Raw genomic sequence first — 14062 nt, 5'->3', positions numbered from 1 at the left:
ATGGATCAACAGCCAATACCTCCTGGGTCCCAGCCCGCCCCTCCGTGTTGCGTCTTCTCCTGTTCATACGTCTTCCTCAGCGGGTGGGTGGCCTATGGCTGCTTGCCTCTGCACTCCAGCCTCAGGGCTCTTCTCCCAAACACCTCGTAGCTTTCACTGTCACTGTGCAGAGGCCAAGGGGAAGGGACTTAGGCAAGAGACTGACAGAAGCTCCATGGTGACATGGGGCGGGGGTGGGGGTGGGGGGAATCCTCAGCCACGTGCCCAGCCTCCACCATGACGGCAGAAGTGACAAAGAAAATTCAGGTAAAAATCTATCTGTCCTTCTAGTTTATGCCCCACAGATCTGCTGGTATCGTGGGCAGCTCGCTTCACCTCTTCAGGCTGAAGTCTGTCATTGGAGTGGTGAGGCTACTCAGGGCTATCTTGGGTTAGTGGCTCTAATAAGAAAAGCCAAGACTCAGCAGGTTGGGCCCTCAGCGTCTTTCCTGCTGGGTTTCTCCCCCTGTCCACTCAGCTCCTACCATTCAGGTCACAAAACAGACATTGGGCTCCTGGACCTGAAGGGTTCTCCCTAGAGTCTGCTAAGGATTGACCCCCGTAGTAGGCCATCACTGTCCCAGTACTCAGGCCTCTAGAGACATGGGGGCTTCAGAGCAGGGCTGTTAAGCAAGGAGGCAGTCAGGGCCTGTGTCTCTTCTTAGGGGATGGGGTGAACTCAGGTTAGGGAGGCCCCCAGGAGGAGGAGTGTCAGTTCAGGTGGATCAAGAGGAGCTTCTCCAAAGAACCAGTGCTGTCTCTCACTCCAGGGTGCATTGAATTCCCTCAGGAGGCTGGGACAAGTGGCTTAGGCCCTTCAGCCTTCCAGTTGGCCAATCTGCCTCACTCTTCCCTTTCCCTAGGCTCCACTCACTCCCACCCCCCACCTCCATCCCCCCACCCCTACCCCCAACCCCACCCCACCCCCACCACTCAGGATATCCTTATCAAGGGATTACAGAGACATTGCAGAGATGTCTGAGCAGGTGGGATTGTGGTCATTTTTAGGGTTCCAGACCTAAGGAGCATGGCCCCAGCTTCCAGGACAGCGTCCTCTACTGCAGGGACTGAGGAGGCAGGAAGCTGGGGAAGCCGAGGTTCCTACCTCAAGCTCTTGTCCCACTGTGTGGCTTAGATGAGTTGGAGTCCTAGGCTGCTTATCTGTTTGAACCCCCGCACCCCCTCCACACACAAACCAAGGCTGCCTCCACTATTTCAGAGGGAAGTCAGGGTTTCTGAGAGGAACAGCCTTGAGAAAGCAGAAGTGTGTCCAGAGGAGGAACTTATGGGGACACATAGGGGAATCTGTAGCTGCCGGCAGGGGCCTTAGTCTCAGTGACTAAAGAGGAAGGAGGGACTTGCTTTGATCAAGTGTCTGGCTCACCCCACTGTGTCCCATGGAGAGCTGGCTTCTGTGGTGTCGGACCCGGGTGGGATGCCTGCACCTTCCCAAGCGGCTCCTAACCTGGTGCTTCCTCCGTTGGTTGCTGGTGCCCTGGACCCTTCAGCTAGCAGGCAAGTCTGTCTCCTTCTCACGTCCTCTCATCCTCACGTCCGCATACATCAGAGTGACTTTCATCCAGCGGGAGCAGCTAATTCCCGGGACCTGTCTCTGGGGATTTGCTGGTTGCGTTTGAACGTTGTAGACTTCATGTGGGAAGCCTTTGGGGACTGAAAAGATATTTAGCTAATGCCTCGTCAAGGTGGCGTTTGAAGGGGTGGGGGGACAGTGCTGTGTCTTCACCGCAGTGTTAACAGCTTTCCTGACAGCATAGCTTAGGCCCCCTGGTCCTTAAATAAAGAGGGTCGGTGCTGTGTTTTGAGGTCCAGTGTGGAGTCTGTGGAAGAGACAGCTCTTACAAAGCTGCTGTGGTAGAGGCATCATGTTGAATTTGCCAGGTGCTGGAACTGCCCTGGTTACACTGTTGGTGGTTTGTTAACATAGAAAGGCAGCCAGAGCATGGCACCCTGGGGCCACTAGAGAGGATCACACTTCACTTCCCACTTTCTAAAATACAGCCAGAGGCCACAGATTGTATGACCAGTGAATCTCCCCAGGGCCACCACTGCTGCCCTATCCTGCTTCTAGGCTCCCTTGGAAGCTAGGAGGTCTGCATTCAAAGCAGGCTGTGGGGAAGGGGCCAATCCAAGCCAGTGCACCTCCAAGGGTGTCCCTCTCAGGATAGCTAGCAACACACACACACACACACACACACACACACACACACACACACACACGTGGCAAGTTTACGGAGGTCAGAGGCCAGCCTCAGGTGAACATCCTTACCTTCCACCTGTTTGAAATAGCATTTGTTTGTTTGTTTGTTTGTTTGTCTGCCTGTCTGTCGCTGCTGCAGATGCCAGGCTGGCTGGCCTTCAAGCTTCCGAGGATTCTGTATCTGCTTCCCATCTTGTGTGGCAGGAACAATAAGATTAGAGACACGTGCTACTCTGCTCTGTGTGAATTCCAGGGATTCGAACTCTGGTCCTTACACTTGCGCTGTGAGCACTTTGCCCACCAAGGCTTCTTCTCAATGCTGCTTTGACTTTGATGAGGCGACTGGGAGTTCTCTCTACCCGTATTGTGTCATATAGCCCTTTTCATTTCTATCTGATCATCAGGAATTAGCGTGTGGTAAACCTTTAACGTCCTCAGCATCATTTCACTGACATTTTTGTCTAAACCCGGGGAGGTCTGTCAACATGTCTGAAATCAGGCTGCTGGCCTGGGTCAGCCTCAGCCTCAGTCTCCCCTGCCCAGTGGGCTCTGCAGATCCTATTACTTTTCTTTTCAAAGAACATTCTTCCCAGGAAACTTAACTCTGAGGAGGCAGGAGCCAACAAGCAGCCTCTAGATCAGTCTGGGTACCAGCCCTGTGGCCTGTCTCCTTTAATGTTGCTTATCCCACATTGCCTATGAAAAGACAGCCAAAAGCTAGAATGTATCACTTGCTGACAGTGTTTGAACGTCCACTTATGTGAGATGTTGTGGCTAGTGCCTGTGATCCCAGGAAGGCTGAGGTAGGAGGATTGCTATTAGTTCCAGATTAGCTAGGACCACAGAGTGAGATTGTGCCTCAACAACCATCATCTCTCTCAATAAACAAAAAGAATTCACGCGTAGTCATTTGAACTTAATGTCTCTCACGTCCTGTCTTTTCTCTGTGTGGTTCTTCCCTGCAAACACCAAGGCCCTGAATTAGAGGAGGCTTTTCTGGCCAAGTGACTGCAGCTTTGGGGAAGCTGTTTTGAAAGAGAATGAGCTACAAACAAAAACAGATTTTTTTCCCCCTTGTATTGCAGCAAACCGTCCACAACAGAGAAGTTCTTCCTGCTCTTGCATGGGAGGGGAAAGCCTGCTCCCTGCCTTCTGGAGCCCATGACAGGAACACCCTGCCTCCTCTCTGGTTCCTGCCCCTTGTCTATCACAGCTTCTGCTCCTCCCCTCACACCCCTGTCTCAGGCTATAAGGGTTCTTTCATATGTGTGATCTCTGTCTGTCTCCATCTTCATCTCTGTCTGTCTGTCTGTCTGTCTCTGTCTTTCTTGCTAGTTTTCTTTAAGACAAGAATTCAATGTGTAGCTTGAACTTGATTGTCTAGCCCAGGCTGGCCAGAAGTCACTGTATAGCTCTGGCTGGCCTCAAACTCTCCACCCATCCTCCTGCCTGAATGCTTCAGATGCTGGGACTGCTACGTTGTCTTTTGACTGGGGTAACCCGCTTACCCTTTCTGGGCCCCAGTGTCTTTGACTAATGTCAGTCTCTTTTCTCTTTCGACTGTTTTCAAGCTCTGAGCTTTACTGATTTCTCTCTCAAATACTCATGGAAGAGGAAGTGGCTTGCAGGGCCTCCCAAGCCACAGATCTTTAGACCCTTCAGGGAACAGAGGTGTACAAGCCCCAGGCCCAGTCTCAGTTGGGTAGACATCATGAGACGTGTCCCAGGGAACAGGACCCAGATGGAGCTCACACAGCACCTGCCTGTGCTCTCTGGCCTCAGATGTCACCACTCCCTTTGTTCCCAAACATGAATAGTTGCTCTGCCTTCTGCAAGCCAAGGCTTCCTGCCTCCCTTCCTGCCCCTCCAGCCTCTGTCACCACTGGGCTCTGCCTTTCATCTTCGTTTAATCCCAATAAAGAGCTTGGGAGGCAGAGGCCTGCAGAGAGGCAGAGAGGCAGTGCTGAGGTGGGCTCAGGGAGTGCAGGTGTGTGTGTGTTGCGGGGGAGGCTGCCTGCTGGAGAGGCCATGGGCTGGGGGCTGGACCCAGGGGAGGACAGAGCAGGTGAGGCTGCACACAGGCACAGCATGGATAAAGGCTGGGAGACCAGAAGACACGCTGGGGGAAGAAACAGCGAGAGGTTTCTGTTTGACTGCAGAGGAGAGTCTCCCAGAGCAGTGGGATGTGAGACTGCTTCCAGAGGATTATAATGCCTGTCAAGTGGAGGTTCAGACACTGTCCCCATAGGTCCTCTCCCTGCTGCCTTCTTCATTGTAATTGTAAGTACAGTGATGAATGATAAATACTTCCAAAAACCCATGCTGCCTGACTATGGCAAGAGAGAAAGAATATGCCGGAACATTCCGGAACATTCTTCCAGAGACAGCAGTTTTCAGAGACAGGTATTGTTCTCTTCTGAATGAGTGTGGGTGTGGGGGTGCTGGGTAAACCCAGACCTATTTTGTGTATCTAGTCATCATTCAGCACAGTCCAAGTCACCGTGGAAGTTCGCCTGTTTTGTTTCAGCACTGGGAACAAAGACTAGGGCCTCATACACGCTAAGCAAGTGTGGGACCACTGAGCCTAGACTGCTTTCGAACTTGGTGTCATTGAAATGCTCCTGTATTTGTTCTGTGGTGTGTCTCTTTGATTCAACAGTATGCCTTTTAAGTTCTATCCAGTAGCCGAGAGGGAGCTGACATTTGTTTCTGCTGCTACAGAGCAAGGGTAGCAGGCTATGGACCCCCAGGCTAAGTATAGCCTTCCACCACCTCGCTATGGCCTGAGAGTTCTGAGTGGTTTTTCATATTTTTTAAGTGGTTGGGGTGGGACTCAAAAGAAAAATATTTTGTAACATGAAGATTGCACACCAAGTTCAAATTCTCATGCCCATAACTGAAATTTCCCTGGGACACAGCAGTGCTTCCTCCTAGACAGAGTGTAGCTGGGACAGAACCAATATGTCCCACAAGCCTGCAGTGTTGTGTGCACACCCGCTATAGAATATCCTGTTAAGTGAACATGCTGCAGTTTCTACAGTCATGCTGGGCATTTCAGGGGCATCCTGTTTGGGGCTGTGAGTATACACATGGTCTCCAGGTGTGTGTGTATCTGTGCCTTTGTGTGTCTGTGTGTGCCCCTGTGTAGTGGGCTCCAGTGTATTGGGTTCCCGCTGAAGCTGCTTCTGTCATCCTGTGTGGCTGAATGTTGAGTGTCCACAGACTAGCAACCATGTGTAGTCCTCTGGTTTTACATCTTTGGCTCCCAGCATGGTACACGGCACCCGGGGCATCCTCAGAAAAGGGTAACAACAGCAGCTAAATTAAGCTTATCAGCCCTGGGTAGCCTCAGATATAGCCCCAGATAGCCCCAGAAAATGGGAGGTCTAACTGTTCATCCTGGTTAGACACTGGGCTGAGTGAGCCCCTATTCTCTCTGAACTGAGGCTCCCCTCCGGCATAAAGTCTTTTGCGTCTTATGAGTTAACGGTATTGGAGAAACACGGAAGTGAGCATGGAATCTGTCCTTCCCCTGATCCTGGTGGCCCTAGACCAGGCTTATTGTGATAGGATTATGGCCATCAGGCAGTGGAGTGGTGGCTGAAGCCAGAGGAAGGGGAGGGGAAACTCCAGGTGAGCTTGAGGAGGCCAGGAAAGACTTGAAGTTGGCAGAGGGCCTGGCCAACCTGGATTTGGATTCTCAGAGACCTTGGCTAAGTTACCCGACTGCTCACCACCTCCCTTCCCATCCCAAGGTATTCAGTAGCTTCCCATGCAAGTCTCTTGCTGACTATGACAGAAGATCATATCTGGCACTGCTGACAGTGTCAGTGTGAGACCTCAGACGTGCCCAGTGAATGCTATAGTTTGGTGCTTACTTCCCAGGGTAGACTCACTGTACACCCTGCCCACTGGCGTTCTATGGGCCCAGCATTTTCCCTTTGACACCCCCTCCTCTGTGCCTGGGGTTTGGAAACCTCATTATCTGAGTTCTCACTAGGGTCTTCCCAGACCTCCTGCAGGTGACAGAGAGTCAGTCTGTACACACTCACATCAGAGCCGAGGCTGGGCCAGGCCTTTTCTTCTCTCTGAGACTGTGTGTCAGCACAGGGCCTGTCCCCCCAGATGGGAGCTGTAGGTGCAGGTTTAAGATGGAATGGCTTTGATCTAGCATCCTGTGGGGACTCTTGGTTCACTGGGTCTATTTGATAGGTGGTGGTACTTGGTGGTTTTGTTTTAGATGCTGTGGTCTTGCAGGGTACTTGGAAATGGTTGACCTGGTTGGATAGCTGCTCCTATCCTGCCTGAAAACGGCGTGTACTCTAGAGAAAGGAAGGGCAAGTCAAAGCCTGTCTACTGCTGCTGAGTCAGCAGAAGCGGGCCATGGAGCCCAGGCAGAGGTGGTCTCTGTTATGTAGGCTGAGTCTCACTAAGTCAGGGTGGGCAAAGATCTACATTCAAAATGTGTATGGCCTTTAACTAACCAAGTGCCCTTCTTAGACCTTTTCATGCCAAGGAGCCTGGGGACCAGAGGACAGTGGCTCTTCTCACAGCCTCAATTCCAGGAGTTGGTCCCTAGGGGCATGAACTCAGTCAGAAGCATCTCTCGACTTTCAGGGCCCAGCTGAGCCCATCTAGGGCAGGTTAGGCTGTGCCAAGCAAGGATCTTAAGAGGATCCCGGGAGGTGGCCAAGGTAAGGAAAGCTATGGATATCAAAGACAGCACAGCATGTGAGAAGCCCAGGAGGAAGGAGGCCGCAGAGAGAGGGTCTGCAGGTCAGGAGTCAAGACCAGAGAGTGAGAGTCACAGAGCAGCCACCATTGTCTTCGCGGTTCTTCTGACTCTAACAGACTCAACCGTCAAAGCTGTGTTGAGGGAAGAAAAAGGGGAGGCTGCAGGCTGGGCGCTGAGGGAGTGGTGGGCGGCAACTAAGGGGGGGATATGGAGTGACTGGAGACTAAAGAGTTAGAAGGGGAGCTTATGCAGTTACTTGTTAAGGACAGGTTTTGTGCGCTCAGGCTGCCCCTAAACTTGTTCTGTAGTCAAAGATGACTTTGAACTACTGACCCACCTGCCTTTACTGCCCAAGGTCTGTGATTATGGCTATGTTCTACCACACCTGGTTTATGCCATGCTGGGGATTGAACCTGGGGCTTTGTGCATGTAAGGCAAATGCTCTGCCAACTGAGCATATCTCCAACTCTGAGCTTGTAATTTAAAAGGAGACCAAAGGGAAGAAGTCAGATGACTTGCTAATGCTGGGGAGGTTTTAGGTGGCCCAGGTCTACTGGATGGAACTCTGTGGTATTCTCCTGTCTTCTTTCTAAACTGCAATGACATTTTCCTTCCAATGTAAAAGGCTATGCCTGTTTTATAGCCACCCCACCCCCACCCTTGCCTCCCCCAACCTCCTCCAGCCTCTCACAGACCCTGATGCTCTGCTCATCCTAGCCCCAAACCTTTTCTCTTACCACCTTCTCTTCTGTCCCCGGACACAGTGCCCTGTGGGGAAACTTCTAGAAGCTTTACCCAAGAGCTTTCTTGTGCTCGGAAACACTCCTGCCTGCCCCTCCCCCACCTGGCTGCCTCTCACTCTTTTCTTCCTTCAAAGTTCAGCCTGGTAAAGAGATGGGGAAGAAAGACATCAGAATGTTCACAGCTGCTCTGTCAGGGTGGCGAACTGCAGACAAGTCCGCCTTTCTTCTTGATCCTTCCCTGTGGTTTCCAGAATTTCTACAGTGAGCCAGTGAGCTGGTTTCACTTTTTATGGAGGGAGGAGGTGGGGAGGGACCTAAAGAATTCTAATTCAGAAGACAATGACCCAGTCCAGGGATCTCTTTCCGGAAAGCTCCTGTCCCCTCTCAGGGTAGGTAGTGGCCTGTCCTCTGGGTTTCTACACCCTCAGAGACTTCCCCTGTATTTTGTGTTCCAGCTGTGTCTCTCAGCCCCCTTCCTAGGACCCTTGGGGGTCCTTACACCATTCCACCCATCCCAATTCAAGAACGAACTGAGAGCTCTGTCACCATTTCTACCCATCCTGATACCCCTTTGAGGGTACCGATGTGTGGAAAGGGAGACCCCGAATCTCCAGCTGACCCAGGTCTCACTCACAAGCTTGCCAGTAAATGGGCTCAAAGGAAGAACATTCCAGCGAGCACTTGTGAACTTAAACCAGGCCAAACCTTCCACAAAGCGCTCATTTGGTTTGTGTCTCCATGTGGCTCTCCTGCGCTCTGGGGTCTGGGGTCGAGAACCGTGAGAATGGGATGAAGCCAAGCTGTGGGGAAGGGCCTGAAGCCAAGCCACATCTGCGCGCAGCTGTGATTCAGAGGTGTTGAACGACATGACAGCCCATCTTGAGCGAGCCATGTGGAGAACATTAGCGCTAAAAACTCCATAAGACACTCACCGTTCAAAGGTCGCCTTCCAACGCCCGCGCCAGTCACTTGGCGACTGCTTGCCTGTCATGAATGGCTTGCCGACTGCCCTGAGGTGCCCTGAGATTCACACTTTGGCACACAGCTGGGACTCAGGGACAAACCGGCAGCCAGCAGTCTGCATCTTCCTGAGGACCCTTTAAAGAGTTGTAGCTCTCAAAGCTGCCAGAACGGATCGGAGGGCAACCCCCAGGCCTCATATAAAGACCGTGGGAACGACTTTCTTTTGGAGCCTGAAATCAAAGTGTTTTCCTTTAAAATCGACCTGAGTCAGGGCGGATCCCTTTGATCAGCACGCCTGGGCCCTTACTACTCTCGCTCAGTGCTGTGGGAGGGATTGAGTTGCAAGCAGAGCTGGGAGCCGGCCAAGGCTCAGGAAGAGCTGGTGGATTCTGGAGAGCTCACTACCGACGTTAGGCAGCTGGAGCAGAGTTGGGGTGAGAGTGGTGAGGTGAAACTTTAAGCTCTTACCCTCTGTACCTCCAAGAGGCTTTCTGCAAAGTTATTCCTCTCACTTGCTTCCTCTTTAAAGAACCACGGACTCCCTTCCGAGGACTCTTGGTTACCTTTTTACAAGACTGTAGAGGGTTCATGGGTTCACTTCCTGTAGAGCTGCAGGGTCTCCTTTGAGCTGAGCAGCTCCCCCTAATGCTTATAGGATCCAGGTCAGTTGTGGTCAGGTCAGTGTTTTCTCTTCAGCTCCTCTGTGTTGTCAGCCCTGTCTGACTATTTGATAACACACATTTAGGGACGTGAGCTCTAATCTTCCCGCTCCCTTTGAAAGATAGTCTCTCTCATTCTTTTCCTTCCTTCCTTCCTTCCTTCCTTCCTTCCTTCCTTCCTTCCTTCCTTTCTCTTAAAGACTGGGTTTCTCTGTGTAACAGAGCCCTAGATGTCCTGGAACTGGCTTTGTAGACCAGGTAGGCCCTGAACTCACAAAGATCCACCTGCCCCTGCCTTCCAAGTGCTGGGATTAAAGGTGTGCACCACCACCTGAGAATATTTCCTTTCAATTGAGTTTTGCTTGATCAGATATTTTAGAAACTAGCAGAATAGCGCCTCTAAATTGGGAGTGTGGAGGGGGGGAGGGGGGACTCAGAGGTAACCAGGGTAGAGGGTGGGAAAGTGGGGTGGGACTCAGAGGTAGCCAGCATGGGTGGGACAGGACTCAGAGGTAACCCATGTGGAGAGTGGGGGAGGGGGTGGTGAGACTCAGAGGTGACCAGAGTACAGTATCATCTTTACTTCATAGCCCTGCTTCTTGGGCAAATCTCATCTTGTCTCTTGAGCCTTTCTTACTTCGTCTGTGAAAGGGGACTGTGCCAGAGGGACAGCAGCTTCTGTTATCCATCACCCTGGATTTGGAACCCAGTGCCTGGGAGCCTAGCTGAGAAAGGGGGCCTGGATATGAAGAGGGTTACTCCAAAAGCAGGCACTGTAGGCCACAGTCACCCCGAATCAGAAGCTGCATGTTATAGGGTGACCTTGTCTGAACCCAGTTGAGAATAACGGAAACCAGGTCATACACAACTGCCCGACTCTGTGTGAGACGTGCCCTCCGTGTCCTGTCCTCTATAAATTGCTTGCCTTGGCCCTGTGAATTGATTTCGGCCGCCTTCCTGGGCCTCCTCCAGAGAGGAGGCCCTTCTGGATCAGAAAGGCTCAAGGATCAGGGCTAGAATGAGTCTGTGAGTCTCTGGGAGAGTCAGAAGGGGGGGGGTGTCCCCTGTTCCTTAGGGAAATGATTGGAGTGGGGTTTAACTGGCCACACCAAGGAAGACGTCAGAATGGGTGCCTACACTCTCAGATGAGGTCCTCTGGTTACAAATTGTTCCCCATCATGGACTTAGCACAGAGGTCCCTGGTATCTCCACCCAGCCCTGACATCAGATAAAGTGGCCCATAGAGTCAGAAGAACTTTAAAGGGAAGGAATCAGGTACTGAGGGTGTTGTGTTTTATAAAAATAAAGAGAGAAAGAATATGTTTGGTGGATATGTAGTCAGGTGTGGGGAAAAGGGGGTACCTCTGCAGGTCCATACTCAGGCACCTCTTCCCCCTGAGGGGCCAGCCACACGATGGTATAATATAGAATAGAGTTTATTCAGGGCATAGGGCTGGGAGTTGAGAGGGTAGGAGAGACACAGAGAGAGTAGGAAGTAGAGGCCGACCAGACCAAGAACACATTGGGGGGGGGGGCGAAGGGGAGAGCCGAGGAGCAGAAAAAAAAAAGGAACAGAGCAAGAGAGAGAGGAGGGGGCAAGCAGCCCCTTTTATAGTGAGTTAGGCACACCTGGCCGTTGCCAGGTAACTGTGGGGCGGAGCCTAGACAAAATGCTAACAGGGAGTGAAAGGCTAAGTCTTTCCCAACCAGAAAACTGAACAGAGGCATGGATGGGGAGGAGCAGAGACAGCTGTGGGGAAACTGCTCTTCCAGCGTGCCCCTGACACAAACCAGACACCCAGCTGGATGCCTCCAGGCCACGCCACCAGTTGACACTCCAAGGTGACACCCACCCCAGTGTTCAGTCAAAGAAGGACCTGAGGTAATAGACAAAATTGGGTAAGGACAGGGCCCCTCCTTCCCCTTGCTCTGCTGTGGTTGCACTGCAGGAGTATTCAGTCCCTCCATAGCCCTGTGAGGTTGGTGTTGCTCTTTTCCCCTGGGAGAAGGTCTACTCAAGTTCAGAGAAGCAAAGCTGCCTGTTCAAGGCCGCATAGCTTTTAAGTGGGAGAGCCAGAATCTAAGCCTGGGCCTGTTGCCTCTGGGTCCTGGGCATCCCCACCCCCATCTGTGGCTCTTAGCTTCTTTGTAGCACTTCAGTCTTCTTTGAATTGCTCTGGGAAGTGGAGTGTGGGTGGGACTTAGCAGTGGCCTGTGCTTCCTGCTTGGGAGTCTACGTGAGGACAGGGAGGGACAGGGAGGACATAGAGACCAAATGAGACAAAGCCAAGCTGAGCACGAGCACAGAGCCTAGGCCAGTGGCTCTCCACCTTCCCAAGGCTGTGACCCTTTAATGCAGTTCCTTGTGTTGTGGTGACCCCCAACCATAAATTTATTTTCATTGCTACTTTATAACTTTAATTTTGCTACTGTTATTATAATGTAAATATATGCGTTTTCCAATGGTCTTAGGCGACTCTTGTGAAAGGGTCATTTGATCAGCAAAGGAGTCACAACCCACAGGTGGAGAACCACCAGTCTAGGCTTTTCCTGTCTCTGGTCCCATTCTTCTACCTCCCTCTGTATGTACCCCTGAGGCCTCACTTTCTGGTGTGCCCCCTCCCTTCTATACCCTGTATCTTCCCATCAACTTTGACACAGGTTCACAGGCTTCTATCCAGAGTTGTCCCTCTACTAGAGTAGAGGGGTATCCTATCCCACCCAACCTGATTTCCAGTTTCCCCTGCCTCTACTTTCACACAAACTCAGGGCTCTCATCCAGAGACCTATTGATGTGTTTATAAAAAGATACAGAGAGGGGGGATATGTTTTGGTGGATGTGTAGTGAGATGTGGGGTAGGGGGTACCTCTGCAGGCCCATGCTGAAGCATCCCTTCCCCCTGAGGGACAGCCACACCATGACAACAGTATAGTATAGAATACAGTTTATTCAGGGCATGGGGAGGGGAGTTGAGAGGGAAGGAGAGACAGGGAAAGGAAGAGAGAGAGAGAGAGAGAGAGAGAGAGAGAGAGAGAGAGAGAGAGATGAGCATGTGGAGGGAGAGGTGGGTGGGAAGGGAATAAGGAGAGAGTGGGAGCAGGAAGGCAAGAGGGAGAGCAGGAGAGAGAGGAGGGGACAAATAGCCCCTTTTATAGTGAGACAGGCATACCTGGCTGTTGCTAGGTAACTGTGGGGCGGAGCTTAGACAAAATGCTAACACCTATACCTCTCCACCCCAACATACATACACACACCTGACCTCCCATTCTTCCCGCTTCCCTCTTCCTGTCTAGGCCACCACAGGCACCCAGGTTCCCATCCTTTGGTTCTGCCTGCTTCCTCTTTCCCACTTGGGTCAAAAGGAAGTGCCCTTAGCAGCTGCAAGGTAGCAAGCTCATTATCTCCCTACCTTCTCACCTACTGCCCTACTCTGCCCTCACAGAACTCTGCCCAGCCCTGCCTGTAGCCTTCCTGAGCTCACCGAAGCGGAGACGTTCAGTCCCTTTTCTTACACAGTGACACACAAGGTTCTTGGGACTGTCTCCCTATGCCTAGCTTGTCTGAACTAAGTCTGTCTAAAAACCTGTGGAGCTTTGAACATGACCAGAAAAGCTACTCTGGCTTGTGTCAGGGTCCTTTGGACCCTCAGCAGCTCTGATCACTCTGAGAAAGTCACACAGTCTTTGGTGACTTGAAATCACCCATGATTCCTGTTTCTTCAAATGTCTAACCCTGCAACAGCCATGCTGACCTTGACAACTGCCAAGGTTACTTCCACAAAGAGGCTGCATCTCCTCATCTCCCTCCCACTCAGACACCCCCTCTTGTCCTTCCATGTGGTCACCCTGAGTGGAAAAAGAAAGAGGAAAATCATGTAAGGTCAGGGTCACTATATTCTGGGTATTGTAATGACAGGAGGTTTCACTCAAGTCAGGTGGTGGTGGTGCACATTTTTAATCCCTTGAACTCTCTGAGTTCCAGGCCAGCCTGGTCTACAGAGTGAGTTCTAGGACAGCCAGGGCTACATAGAGAAATCCTTTTTTGAAAAACCAAAACCAAACCAAACCAACCAAACAACCAAACAAACAAAAAACCACACAAGCAAACCAAGAAACCAACCCAAGCTAGGCAAACACACTTCATGGACCTCTCCCTTCTCAGCTTCTTGGAATCCAGGGTCCTGCTCCTGGGGTACTTATCTCTAAAGACAGCTGCATGAACAGAACTGCAGGGAACACCCAGCCAGCTCCCTGTCCTGGCCACATTGTCCCATGAGTGACACGCTGCCAAAGTTCAAAGATCCATGAGACACAAACCAAAGGGCATGTAACCACTTGTCCGTGACTGGACTGCAAATGTGATCACTGCTGGGATCTGACGGACTGCCTTCAGCGGCTGATGGTGATTGTACCTGCTGCTCCGAGAACACCCCCCACCCCCCTCCTGTGCCTATGGCACCTGCCCTCCCCCCTCAGCAGATGAGGTGTAGTTGTGAGCACAACTCCACTGATCATGAATCCTGTATGACCCCCTTTTCCTTTCATTTAACATGTAATTATTTAGCGTGTGTGTGTGTGTGTGTGTGTGTGTGTGTGTGTGTGTGTGTACATGTATGTGTGTTCTCTGGTATGAGTTTGGCTGTCAGAGAGTCTGTTCTCTTTTTCTACCAGGTGGATTCTAAGAATCAAACTCGGCTATCTTCTC

General features: G+C 51.5%; 1 protein-coding gene across 2 annotated transcripts in view; it reads left to right on the top strand.

The window, feature by feature from the left end:
- Positions 1-1389: 1389 nt before the first annotated feature.
- The window catches only part of Nfam1 (NFAT activating protein with ITAM motif 1), a 37864-nt gene continuing 25191 nt past the window's right edge, over positions 1390-14062 (top strand). For both annotated transcript variants that reach the window (XM_028788758.1, XM_028788759.1), the window contains exon 1: positions 1390-1554. In XM_028788758.1, coding sequence (XP_028644591.1) covers positions 1437-1554 — 118 coding nt within the window. In that variant the 5' untranslated portion in view covers positions 1390-1436. The remainder of the gene's footprint in view (positions 1555-14062) is intronic.

The sequence above is a fragment of the Grammomys surdaster genome, unplaced genomic scaffold (genome assembly GCF_004785775.1).
Source record: "Grammomys surdaster isolate TR1022 unplaced genomic scaffold, NIH_TR_1.0 125767, whole genome shotgun sequence".
Classification (NCBI taxonomy): domain Eukaryota; kingdom Metazoa; phylum Chordata; class Mammalia; order Rodentia; family Muridae; genus Grammomys; species Grammomys surdaster.
Note: the sequence above shows the minus strand (reverse complement) of the source record. Positions and strands in the feature narration are given on the sequence as shown.